We start from the raw sequence: 14,566 nt of genomic DNA on the forward strand, positions 1-14,566 counted from the left end.
GACAACAGTCCCCTGAAAAAGGGGGTCTCGGAAAAACCAGCCGAAGTTGTTGAACTGCAGCGCTCAAAACGTCAGAGAAAACTTCCTGAGAGACTCGATTTGTAAATAGTTATTAATTTAAATAGTTCACATTATTAAGTTTGTCAGGAGGCTCGGTCCCCTGCCTGACATTTTTAAGTAAAGGGGGAGGGATGTAGTAAAGTGGAGTACCATGCACCTTTAAGAGAGTGCAAGTGGACTAGCCATGTGACAGTACCGACCAATCAACATACAGCGCGGACTGCTGGTTAACAAAAGTCTAGAGCTGGAGGTGGTTGTGGGATCATGCAAGGATTTAGTGCACTGCCTTCTGTTGCAATAAACAATCACAGTTTGTTCTTATGTTGGTCTTTCTCTGTTATTGTTAGTGAACATCAACTAACAAGTGTATATGCAGGTGTGCAATTCGAGTTACTCGAGTAGTGAACTCATAGACTCAACATAAAAAGTCGCTTATTCTGTATTGATTTATATCCATTTGTCCTCTAACTGTTAAAACTATTTGCAAGACATAAGGCTGTTTACTTTTGAAAAGGGGCCTTGAGCTAGTAATAGCATGTTTCATAGCCCTTTTACTGGGTATATTGAAGGATAGAAAACAGAGGCTTCATGGATTGCCGAGTAACATTCCCAAGAATTTGTACAGAAACCATAAACATAAATGATTTAGAGATATGCTTAGAAGTAATATCAACATTTGTAGACACCATCGAAGTAGGAGCACAACACACTTAGGAAGAGCACCAAGGGGATCCAGTTAGGCATGTAGCAAATGCAATTCAACATAGATAAATGTAAATTAATAGAACACAGACTAAAGGGCACATTTCTCAAAGAAGATAATCAGAAGGCTCTAAATGCAATCATACAGACAGTTTTAAAAGCAGGTTACAGATAGAAAATGCAATAACAAGGTCAAATGGCATTGTGTTGTTTATACGTTGAACATTGAGCACTAAAGAGATAATGATGAACCTGTTCACAGCACTGATTAAGCTACAATTGGTGTGCTGTCTGCAGTTTCAGATACCCCTTTCATTGAAAGGATGTTAACCGCCATGGGCAATTCATCAGGATGGTTATGAAGAAAAACTAGGGCACTGTTCACCAGAGCACAGAACGTTTAAAATGACAAATAGAAAAATATTAAGTCCACTAGTCTCTGTTTCATTAACAAAGTGGTGTTAATTTAGGATTTTTAATAGAAGCAAAAAATGGAATTTTAACTTTATTCCTCACAACAGAGTGTCTCAAAATACAGAACGCGTCATCTCTAATAGCCATTGAAGTTCAAGCAATCATAATATTTGGGAGGGAGCTGAATAAACACAGAAAAATAATAAAAGAGCCCAGGGAAAAAGCAGCAAATGGGTTTAAACCAGGTAGCTCCAATATGAAGCTGGCATTAAAAAAATAAGTCAAATGCCCTCCTTCTCTACTGAAGTGTCTATGATTTAACATAAGGGAGTTTTAGAAATAAGTAAAACATATTACAGCAGTAAAGCGGCAATGTCTTTATGAAGATGTGTTTGGCTGACCTCTTCCCATGCTTGCAAAATACTGACACCAGTGATTTTTGTGAAAATGGGATTGGGGCAGCTGTTCTTCACAACAAACAAGCCAATATCACTTTAATCTTACTGAAACTATAAAACGAAGATCCTCTGCCAGCAGATTTCTTTGAACAGCACTATTCAATTATTAACCAGGACATTCTTTAGTACACGATGTCTTAATTTAAACTGAAAAGGCTGCATATTTAATAGATATCTAGACATCATACTGGTTTGATCTTAGTTAGCGTCTTCCCCTTCAAAAAACAATAAATCATCTAAGGCAACAATAGTTTGCGAAATCCCAGATCATTTCATAAACTGAAAAAGAATAATCGACCTGCTTTTGCGACTCTGCCATGCAGTTCAATAACTAACCACTGGAGGGTAGATTTGAGCAGCACAAGCTGATTAATGCTCAGATGATCTTCCAACCCTCTGGTAAGGAGCATGAATATGAATTACTACATGATTGAAATGCCCAGTAAACTGGGACTGTTAGCTGATGTTGGGAACATTCAGTTCAAAATACAAAAGAGGTACATGTTACAAACACAACGACACTCACTTAAAGTAATAAACTTTCATGTCAAAATGTAAATATATTTCTAAAATCTGTGTATCATAAAATGCAAAGTACTTAAGTAATGAAGTTAAGTACAGACCAAATATGGTTTCGGGATCAGTGTTTTTGTAGAGAACAAAAATTTTTACAGTATGGACCTCGGGATCAAAGAAGGGTCTACAGGGACCCATTGTTAAATGTATAACCTTGCTGATATCTGGTGATTTGACCTTACTGAAACAATCCAAACATACCTAGTTTTGGTAAATGCTCTTTGTAGTAGTAGCCTCCTGCAGAATCTGTGACGTACTTTAAATCAACCTTCCCTTTGTGACCCATTCGGTAGACGTTGGTTGTCCCGTTTGACCAGGTGACACTTGAAACACTTCGTCCTGACTCAGTATCCCAGCCACGAATATCAACTACTTTCCCAATTTTGCCTTCCCCACCTATAAAGCAAAATGACTTTTTACAAAAATGTATAATTAAAGGTCCTTCACCTCTTTCACTATTAATAACTCTTTGCTGTATGGTGTCAAAAGCAGCAGTTAATATGAGATTGCAGTTGTACCAAAATAAAATCCAAAGTTAAGAGATAAAAGACCTTCAAAATCCAGCACACGATAAAAGATCAAAAACCTGTGCTTTAGAACTATAACTACCAAGCAGCACAAGAATATAGTAATGTGAACACCATGGGCATTTTGGATGTGAATCAAACCCCCCCCAATGTCACTATTGACGTACATCTGCATGCAATTTTATCATCAAAAGTCCCCATGTAGCTCACATTCAAAGAACATCCAGCAGGTTGTCCACAGCATATAAGTTACTTCTGCCTTCATTTCCATTCAAGGTAAAGTGGAGTTCAGCTTGACTGCATGGTCTAATGGTTGCAAAATAACTAGCTCAGTTTGAATAGGACTAATAGAAGCTGAATTTGTTACTCCAATTAAACCTACAGATTGTTTGTATCAAACAACTGCACATTTTTCTCCAACAATGTCCAGAGTTCTACTTTTGATAACAATCCAGTCCAATGGAGCAATTGAATGTCCTGAATGGTTCCAAATCACTTCTGTTTAAGTTAGGCTAAGAATTCTGAAAGGGTTTTGGAGGAGTACACTATTCCACTGGGGAACTGTTGTTAATACATTCAAAACAAAACCCTTTATTCTGGGGGTTTGGTGGTTGCTGATTCAACATGGGCAGATGAGATTTAAAACCTCTAAGGAGGTGCTTATTTGAAATTTTCTTGCACTTAATATTCATGGAGATTTAGACCCATGTTGTGACTACTGGCCGGATTTCACCAGCATAAGGTCCAACTGCAACACCTGAGCCCATGATAATGATAAATGATCTGCAAGATACTATTCTTCTTTCTGTGGGTGACCACGGAATATAGTATAGTTCAAAAACTGTCCCTTGCAAGAAGACAGTGGTCCTGAAATTGCACCATGGGATACTGGCATACAAGCATCTAAAGTCACAGCATGAAATTCTCCCTCTGCAACTTTAGGAAAGTCATGGGTTAATGTCTGCACTAAAATAACAGAGAGAACTTTAGGCGGATATTAGTATCACATGGAATTTTATAGGAGCAGCCATTTCCTTACTGATATTTCAATTATTGCTTAAAGAAATGATTTGAACTGGCAGGGCCACATCTAGGCCATAGCTCAAATGAAGTCAGGAAATTCTTATTTTCCAATACATCAGTCATACCGCTGGATGGAACCAATTCCAATGATGTTCTTCTGGAAATGTTAGACAAAAATAAACAATGGTGTTAACAAGCTCCAGTTATTCCAATGCTGCTGGTAAGATCCAGTCCAGAATAAAGTCAGGAGTATTTTCTTTATTCGTTCATGGGATGTGGGTGTCGCTGGCTAGACTAGCATTTATTGCCCATCACTAATTGCCCTTGAGAAGGTGGTGGTGAGCCACCTTCTTGAAGAGCTGCAGTCCAGGTAGTGTAGGAACACTCACAGTGCTGTTAGCAAGGGAGTTCCAAGATTTAGACCCAGCAACAGTGCAGGAATGGTGACATAGTTCCAAGTCAGGATGGTTGGAGGGGAACCTGAAAATGGTAATGTTCCCATGCATCTATTGCCCTTGTCCTTGTAGGTGATAACGGTCACTCATGGGGCTGTAAGATGTTGTCTAAGGAGTCTTGGTGAGTTGCTGCAGTGCATCTTGTAGATGGTACACACTGCTGCTATTGTGTGTCGGTGGTGGAGGGAGTGAATGTTGAAGCTGGTGGATGGGGTGCCAATCAAGCGGACTGCTTTGTCCCGGATGGTGTCGAGTTTCTTGTTGGAGCTGCATTCATTCAGGCGAGTGGAGAGTATACCTGCATATTCCTGACTTGAGCCTTGTAGATGGTGGACAGGCTTTGTGGAGTCAGGTGGTAAGTTATTATTGCTGCAAAATTCTTGTAGCCACAGTATTTATATGGCTGGTTGGGTTCAGTTTCTGATCAATGATGTTGCTAGTGGAGGATTCAGTGATGGTAATGCCACTGACTGTCAAGGGGAGATGGTTAGATTCTCTCTTGTTGGAGATGGTTATTGCCTGGCACTTGTATAGTGCAAATGTTACTTGGCACTTATCAACCCAAGCCTGAAGGTTGTCCAGGTCTTGCTGCATATAGACACGGAATGCTTCAGTATCTGAGGATTCGCAAATGATGCTGAACATTGTGCAATCATCTGCAAAATCCCCACTTCTGACCTTATGATGAAGGGAAGGTCATTGATAAATCAGCTGAAGATGTTGGGACCCAAGACCCTAGCCTGAGGAAATCCTGCAGCTAAGTCCTGCAGATGGTCATCCTCCAACAACCACAAGCATCTTCCTTTGTGCTAGGTATGACTCCAACCAGTGGAGAGCTTTCCCCCCGACTTAATAAGGCAGAGTTAACATGGTTTTGTAAAAGGGAAATCATGTTTAACCAATTTATTCAAGTTCTTTGAAGGAGTCACATGTGCTGTGGATAAAGGGGAGCCAGTGGATGTACTGTACTTAGGTTTCCACAAGGCACTGGATAAGGTGCCACACCAAAGGCTACTGCAGAAAATAAAAGCTCATGGGTAACATATTGGCATGGATAGAAAATTGGCTGGCTAATAGGAAGCAGAGAGTTGGCATAAATGGGTCTCTTTCTGGTTGGCAGGATGTAATGAGTGGTGTGCCACAGGGATCAGTGCTGGGGCCTCAACTCTTTACAATTTATATAAATTACTTGGATGAAAGGACCAAAGGAATGGTGGCTAAATTTGCTGATGACACAAAGATAGGTTGGAAAATAAATTGTGAAGAGGACGTAAGGAGGCTACAAAGTGATATAGATAGGTTAAGTGAGTGGGCAAAGATCTGGCAAATGGAGTATAATGTGGGCAAATGTGAAATTGTTCATTTTGGCAGGAAGAATAAAAAAGAAGCTTATTATCTAAATGGTGAGAGATTGCAGAGCTCTGAGATTCAGAGGGATCTGGGTGTCCTAGTGCATGAATCATAAAGGTTAGTATGCAGGTACAGCAGGTAATGAGGAAAGCTAATAGAATGTTATCATTTATTGTGAGGGGAATTGATTACAAAAGTCAGGAGGTTATGCTTCAGTTGTACAGGGCATTGGTGAGACCACATCTGGAGTATTGTGTACAGTATTGGTCTCCTTATTTAAAGAAAGATGTAAATGTGTTAGAAGCAGTTCAGACAAGGTTTACTAGACTAATACCAGGAACGGACGGGTTGTCTTATGAGGAAAGGCTGGACAGGTTAGGCTTGTATCCGCTGGAGTTTAGAAGAGTAAGAGGTGACTTAATTGAAACCTTTAAGATCCTGAGGGATCTTGAAAGGGTGGATGTGGACAGGAAGTTTCCTCGTGTGAGAATCTAGAACTAGGGGTCACTGTCTAAAAATATGGGGTCATTCATTTAAGACAGAGATTAGGAGAATTTTTTTTCTTTGAGGGTTGAGGTCTTCCTCAAAAGGCAGTGGAAGCAGAGTCTTTGAATATTTTTAAGGCAGAGCTAGAAAGATTCTTGATTAACAAGGGGGTGAAAGGTTATTGGGGGTAGGCAGGAATGTGGGGTTGAGGTGACATTCTGATCAGCCATGATCTTATTAAATGGTGGGGCAGACCCGAGGGTCTGTGTGGCCTATTCCTGCTCCTGCTCCTAATTCGTATGTTGCTTCTCATTGACTTCAGTTTTTCTAGGGCTCCTTGATGCCACATTCCGTCAAATGCAGCCTTGATATCAAGAGCAGTCACTCTCACCTCATCTCTTGAGTTCAGCTCTTCTGTCCATGTTTGGACCAAGCCTGTAATGAGGTCAGGAGCTGAGTGGCCCTGAACCCAAACTGAGAGTCAGTGAGCAGGTTACTGCTGTGTAAGTCCGCTTGATAGCACTGTCGACGATACCTTTCATCGTTTTAGTGACTATTGAGAGTAGACTGATGGGACAGTAATTGACTGGGTTGGATTTGTCCTGCTTTTTCTGGACATACATAACTGGGCAATATTCCACATTGCCAGGTATCAATGTTGTAGCTGCACTGGAACAGCCTGGCTACGGGCGCAGCTAGTTCTGGAGCACAAGTCTTCAGTACTATTGCCAGAATCTGTTAGGGCCTGTGGCCTTTGCAGTGTCCAGTGCCTTCAGCCGTTTCTTGATATCACGTGGAATGAATCGATTTGGCTGAAGACTGGCATCTGTGATGCTGGGGACCGCTGGAGGAGGCCGAGATGGATCATCCACACGGCACTTCTGGCTTTAGATTGTGGCGAATACTTCAGCCTTATCTTTTGCACTGATGTGCTGGGCTCCCCCATCATTGAGGATGGAGATATTTGTGGAGCCTTCTCTTCCAGTGAGTAGTTTAATTGTCCACCACCATTCATGGTTGGATGCGGCAGGACTGCAGATCTTAGATCTGATCAGTTGGTCTTGGGATCACTTAGCTCTGTCTGTCTATTGCATGCTGCTTCTGCTGTTTGGCATGCAAGTAAACCTGTGTTATAGCTTCACCAAGATGACATCTCATTTTTAGGTATGCCTGGTACTGCTCCTAGCATACCCTCCTGCATTCTTCAAGCATAACCCTGCATAAACCAGGGTTGATCACACGGCTTGATGGTAATGGTTGAGTGGGGAATATGCCGGGCCATGAGGTTACAGATTGTGGTCAAATGCAATTCTGCTTTTGCTGATGGCCCACAGCGCCTCATGGATGCCCAGTTTTGAGCTGCAAAATCTGTTTGAAATCTATCTCAACGAGCACATATGGTAGTGCCACACAGCACAATGGAGGGTATCCTCAATGTGAAGGCGAGACTTCATCCTCCACAAGGACTGTGCGCCGGTCACTCCTACCAGTACTGTCATGGATAAGTGCATCTGCGACAAGTAGATTGGTGACCGACCTCTTGTTGGTTCCCTCACCACCTGCTGAAGACACAGTCTAGCAGCTATGTCCTTTAGGACTCGGCCAGCTCGGTCAGTAGTGATACTACCGAGCCACTCTTGGTGATGGACATTGAAGTTCCCGACCCAGAGTACATTCTGTGCCCTTGCCACCCTCAGTGCTTCCTCCAAGGGTTGTTCAACATGGAGGAGCACTGATTCATCAGCTGAGGCGAGTGGCGGGGGCGGGCAGGGGGAAAGAGGCAACCGGTGGTAATCAGCAGGAGGTTTCCTTGCCCATGTTTGACCTGATGCCAGAGACATTATGGGGTTCGGAGTCCATGTTGAGGACTCCCAGGGCAACTCTCTCCCAACTCTATACCACCAAGCTGCCCCCTCTGGTGGGTCAAACCCAGGTAACGTCTGGGACTTTATCTGTATGATGCCATGAGTATGATTTATCTGTGGGACAAGCCCCCAGATGTTAGTAAGAAGGACTTTGCAGGGTCGACAAAGCTGGGTTTGCCATTGTCGTTTCCGGTGCATAGGTCAATGCCAAGTGGTTCATCCAGTTTCATTTCTTTTAGACTTCGTAGCAGTTTGATACAACTCAGTAGTTTGCTTGGCCATTTCAGAGGGCATTTAAGAGTCAACCACATTGCTGTGGGTCTGGAGTCACATGTAGGCCAGACCAGGTAAGGATGGCAGATTTCCTTCCCTAAAGGACATTAGTGAACCAGATTGGCTTTTGTGACAATCGACGACAGTTTCATTGTCACTGCTATTAAATAATAATTACTAAATTATTATTTACAGAAATGAGTACATTTCTGGATTTATTTATTTTTTTCCACCAGTTGCCATGGTGGGATTTGAACCTGTGGGCCTCTGGCTAGTAGTCCAGTGACATTACCACTATGTCACCGCTTCCCCTGGAGTGCCCAATTGTACTCGTTTGAAACAAGCATAAAGATGGGTTCATGTCCCTTTTAGATCGGAATCTACCTTTTATAAAAGTTCAGATTGCACAAATCAATGATTCTGTCTAGACTGAGGTTCCTCAAACAGCGTGTCATTAAAAGCCACATTGGCAGTTTTATCATATGACCACCAAAATAGAATCGCTTAGGAAATAGTATTTGGCCTTAAGGAACCAGACATCTGTTTTAGCCTCTAAATGGGTGTCGTGCATACAACCGTGACCAGAAAGCTGAAACAATCATTCTTTGAATCATTAAAAAAATCAGTACATTTTTTTTATAATTAACTCCATTTCTTTGAATGAAGAATACAGAGATATGATTAATGTACGCAAATGAAGAAACTGCAGATCCGATATTTGCAATTCACAGAGACTCTGCCATAAAACAAAAGATGCCAGCTGTTACCACCGCCTGCCATTATTAATAATTCATTTGAGCTGGCGAAAACAATGTGCTCACCATCTTGATTGCCCCAGTCCCAATCTGGCCCTCGAACAACTTTACTACCCTGGAAGATCCCCTTTAGTACAATTCTTGGCAAATTCTGCCGCGGACCAACAGGAACACTGTGCAAACAGAGAGAAGAAAACAAAAATAAAAAATTAACACTGCCATCAAAGAGGCTACAATAAAAAAATGATAGAGTATTAGAATATTACTGTGCTTTTCATAAATTGTATCAGTTTCGAAAGCTTCAGGTTTAACTAATGTTCGAGACGACAGCGTGGTAGAAACTCATTTTCAGGTAACGAGCTTAACTCTATGAATATTAAGAGCTGGGGATGCACAATTTTGAAAGTCTGAATTAAATTATGAACTGGTCAGTTGATACTCTTTTCTAATTGTCATGCATGGTTTCGCATAGACTAGCATGTCTTATAGCTCATTGCACACAAATATTTTAAATGATCAACATAAAATATAGATTTGTCCAACAATTTTAATTAGCAACATAAAATTAAACAGATCCTGAAAAAGCAAATTATTTTCAGGAGCTTTCTACTCATTAACAAATTACACAGAGAATTGAAGCCAATATTAATTTATAGTCAAAACAAAAGCAAGGGACACTTTGTGTGGCAGCTTACCTGTCAAGGATGGCTTTTGACAAATTATAAAATATTACTTGCATATATTATTTCAAGAAACTCTGAGACATTTAAGATTTTGTGCTTCAACAGAAATTGGATACAAAGATCTCCAATTTGTACCGTAAATGACAATATATTTCTCTTCCCTTACCATTGTTTCTCCCCTCTCCTGCATAAGTGCTGACTTTGGAAAGAGAGAGCAAAACATTCCTGGTCTAAATGGGTTTGTCGGCCCCAATCCCTGATGATGAACTTGATCGGACTTGGCGCAGACCCCTTGTTGTTACTCATGGGTGGGAAGATCAGAAGTCAGAGTCAGGCCCTGTGCAGAGATGGTGACTTGGGAGAAGCTGGAGAACTATGGCTATTTTTTCCCAGCTGGTTTCACAAAAAAACAAATCCTATCCAGATTAGGGTCAATATCATTGAAAGCTTTTGAACAGATCGGACAGACTCTCCATTAGACTCAGTAATGCTCTTATTAAAGTAACAGGAGGAATAATGCTCTGAATGGAAGGCTTGGTGCTGTGGAAAAAGCACAAAAGCACAAAAAAGGTGGTGGGCTGCTGCAGATTTACAGGGCAGTAAAGGTAGCGCCTCAGGTTAAGGTGGTCAAAGAACTAATAGAATTCTAGGTCTAACCTCAAAAGCTATGGATTATAAAAATTAAGAGGAAATGATGAGCAACATAAAACCTTATTAAGGCCTCAATTAAAGCACTGTGAGTAGTCTGAATTCCACTCAATAGGAAGCAAATTAAAGTTAGAGAGAGGGTACAATGTCCATTCACTGGAAAGCTGCTCAGTATGAAGTAATATAAATTCAAAGACTTGAATAATTGCCTTTTTTTCATTAGACTAACATAGATTATGAGGCAACATAATAGAAGTGGTTAAAATTCTGAAAGGATGGTACAGGGGAGATGGATCCAAACTATTTTCAGTAGTTGAAGGATCAGGAAAGGGGGCCATAGATGCACAATTAAATGAAAGATTTAGAAGAGAAAGTAGGATAAACTTCTTTACACCGAGTTGAGGCAGAAGCTATTGTCAACTTTCGAGATTAGGCTCGGTAAGTAGATGAAGGAAAAGGGATGAAGTAATATGGGAACAGGATGTTTAGGGTAATTAGAGCTAATTGCCCGAGTGGACAATAAACAACATGGACTGATTGGGCCTGTTTTCATGCTGAAACTTGTGTGTCAGTATCTGAAAGAAGAGGCAACAGCAACACATTGCTTGCAAGAGGACTGCAAATGAACATATGAATTAGGAGCAGGAATATGCCATTTGGACCCTCAAGCCTGCTCCACCATTCAATAAGATCATGGTTGATCTGATTGTGGCCTCAATTCCACATTTCACCTACCCCCTATAACCTTTAATTCCCCTGTTAGTCAAGAATTTACCTACCTCTGCCTTAAAAATATTCAATAACCGTGTCTCCACCGCTCTCTGGGGAACAGAGTTCCAAGGATTCACGACCCTCAGAGAAAAAAATTCTTCTCATCTCCACCTTAAATGGGAGACCCCTTATTATTAAACTGTTCCCCCCCTGATTCTAGTCTCTCCCACAAGGGGAAACATCCTTTCCGCATCCACCTTGCTTGGCATATTAATCTTGAGCTGCAGAAATACGTTTCAATCAATTTATAAAATAGATTGACATTTAAACACTTTTGCTTTGTGTCATATTTATTAGACAACACTCTGTCTCCCATGTCATCACTCAAGCACCGTCAACACTTGATTTAAATGTGTGACTTGTCGGTTATACTGACTATAATAACACATGCATTGCTTCACCTCAGTCTTGCTCCCCAATACTGCATAGAGCTTGCTATTTATTCTCTCCTCTAAACATTGATCCTGTTGGGGGAATATTTCCATGGATGCTGAATGCCACCCAGGACAATGGATAATTAGTCATGTGTGAGTTTTTACACAATGTTTATAGGCTATTTGATTTAGTTCATAACCAAATGTTGACACACATCATATTTCCTTGCAGGATACTCTGGACAGCAAAAAGGAGCATGAACTCAGGATGGTTGTTTCTCTCCCTAAACCGGGGACTCTAAAATCACTTGTAGGACCCTTCTGCCACCTGAGCTGAGTTAACTCAGCACAGAGTAAGGACCTCTCTCGTCAGTAAGGCTAAACTTCCTGAGCCATCAGGGGAACAACCACTGAAAATTGATAATTTCAGCCCATTTTATTTACGAGGTGAATTGTCACAAATTCCTGAATAAGGCAAGGAGGAAAGCTATTTTGGCCCATCAAAATTCTTCTCCCTTCCTCTCTAAATGGGCTCCTCATCTTTGGAGAGAGAAGGCAGGATCAATAAGCGTAACGTGAACTTCTTGTCAATGTTATTTCATGCATCAACCGGTGATGGACAATGTGACGGAGGAGATGGATGATTTAGTTTCCCGAGTGAAGCAGCCCCTCCAGCACAGCAGCTGAGGCCCGACAAAACTCATGGTGTATGAAGCAACGGGTCATTCAGGAACCGAGACATGGCACAGCGAGATTACATACCACACATTAATAAATCATAGTTTAATAGAGACTTCCAAAATAATATTTTTCTAGCTCGTCATGGAGAAATGACAGGATTTAAAATTTTCAAAAGTAGTAACAATGGAAAACACAGTAAATAAGAAGCCAAGCAACATACCCATATGGAGCGGAGGGAACATCGAGGAAAGGACAAAGATTAGAAAGAATGATATAAGAAAAGGATTAGATACACCAAAAGTACACACCTCAAAAATATTTCCTTTAATTCACAAATTCAATTTACTGCAGACCAGGGGAAAAACAGCAAAATGACGACAGTCTGTGTTATGCAAACCTGTGCCTGGTCTTCACACAGTTGGTGTTAATCACTGGAAACAAAGATACTGACGTGCAAAGATCGATAAATGATGTCACTGTGTATTGCCAGGAATTCTAAATTTTCCTAAAGGAATGTTTTAAGTGTAGAAGCAGCCCTCATACACTTTTCACTGACCATCAAGGCAATTTGTTACATACTAACTATCCACACTGTCTATTTGCTGGGATGACAGATATTAGAATATCTATCACAGAAATTTCACTGTTACAAACCCATTTTTCAGGCCCTTCGTGATTCCCCAAAAATAATCCCCAAAATGGTGAGCGTGAAGCTTGTGCACATTTAGAATCACATGCGATCTGACATTAGGTCAGAACAAATAAAAAAAGTCCTTATTCGAATGAGGTCCCAGGCCCAACATTTGGGGCTCCTCAGACCTTTCCATCCACACACAACATATGTACCCTGTGTGAGGGAATGCCCAAAAATACCAAATTTCTATGCTGCTGTCTTTACTGAATCCATCATTTTACATTATTATATACAGGTTTCCCAGTTGACTAGCTTGAGTGTCTCGGATCTGGTTGTACGCATGTTCCTCCTTCTTCCTTATTAAAATAGTAATTCCCCACAGTATGCTCACCAGATATCTCCCTCTTTCACATCTTCCCTTAATTTAGTTTTGATTTGCCTTGGCACTTGACGTTCTCTCAGGTCAAAGGCTTTGACATTATTAATTGCAGTCTGTTTCCCAGCTCATTTATTATCTTCTCTTTCTATCCTGGAAGGTTTCACTTATTGAGTGTGAGATTATATACCTGTCTCTTTTGCTCATGCTATTTTATGCTCTCGCTCTCTCTCTCTTTAGAGTTCCCTGAGACCAACATCATACGAGACCCATCATTCTATATACCCCTAATAGACCAGCTCACATGTAAACCAAACCATCCCAATGCTACAAGAAAATAAAGGACGACTAAAATAAAACCAGTTATGCCATCACCATACCATCACAGTGAATTCGGACATATATCCACTTGCATTTGATGAACTGTAGAATAACAGTCATACATTTTACCATCACGATTGCTTGGTTTTGCTCAGGTCCAGCAAATTAATTACTTAGTCCAATTTAGATTCGGATTCACCTGCATAACAAACCCTACAATGCCTACACTTCCATGATATAGCACTCACATAGGCCAGCTAGCTCTGTTCTGCATTACAATCGGTACAGACTGCCAGAAGGATCAAGGATAAAGTCATGAGGCTGGAGCTCTGGTTGCAAGGATAAATCCTAAAGCTTCAGTTCATTTACCTTTCAATGTTCAGATGGTCACAAAATAGCATATATATATATATATATATATATAAAAAATATATATTCAAGCTTCAGGTAAAGCTGCAGATTATGTGCACACAGCCAACATTAAGAGTTACTGATGAGGATGGTGGTGGGGGTGGTGGAGGGAGAGAGGGTGGTGGTTTGTGGAGGTAGGAGAACCACATGCACTCAGCTATGGAGCCAATGCAATCTACCTGATTGTTCAGCTGTCACCTGTCTGTCTGTCTCTCTCGGTTCACAGAGCCCAACAGCAGTTAACCGCTTACGTTGTGGAGAAGCAATTGTAGGATATTTACAAGTGAAATTTAACAGTCCTCAATAATGAACACAAGACTACTTTATTAGCACAAAACTACAGATAAACTTCATGCTAATTTTATGCCAAAATATGTTCTTTGGTTAAATTTGATTGTCTTTTTTCTACAGTGATACACAATTCAGGTTGTTGAAGGCTTGGCCAGGCCATTGTGTGCAGTGTGTTGAAATGTTGCGTTATCCCAGAGAGGGGTATCGGAAGCAAAACACTTTGTGTGGAAATAGAAGGAAAGAGTAGAAAGACATTATTTACACATATGCTGACCTTCAGACTAGTACTTCAACTATTTGTTAATTTAAGCAATACATCAGAATGCTCAGCCACCTTTTCTAACTCTTCCAATCTCGTTTTTCTAATGACCGTCTCTATTATCCTTCCTGGTAGATTGTTATCCTCTCTGTAAAACGTTGTTTCTAATGTCT

At 40.8% G+C, this 14,566-nt stretch overlaps 1 protein-coding gene across 3 annotated transcripts in view; it reads right to left on the minus strand.

Annotated features, from left to right (window-relative positions):
- Positions 1–14,566, minus strand: part of mib2 (MIB E3 ubiquitin protein ligase 2) — a 254,519-nt gene that overhangs the window by 59,007 nt on the left and 180,946 nt on the right. For all 3 annotated transcript variants that reach the window (XM_078557745.1, XM_078557746.1, XM_078557747.1), the window contains exons 4-5: positions 9,011–9,117; positions 2,412–2,606 (exon numbers count right to left, since the gene is read on the minus strand). In XM_078557745.1, coding sequence (XP_078413871.1) covers positions 2,412–2,606; positions 9,011–9,117 — 302 coding nt within the window. The remainder of the gene's footprint in view (positions 1–2,411; positions 2,607–9,010; positions 9,118–14,566) is intronic.

Source organism: Cetorhinus maximus, chromosome 15, assembly GCF_964194155.1.
Source record: "Cetorhinus maximus chromosome 15, sCetMax3.hap1.1, whole genome shotgun sequence".
Lineage (NCBI taxonomy): Eukaryota > Metazoa > Chordata > Chondrichthyes > Lamniformes > Cetorhinidae > Cetorhinus > Cetorhinus maximus.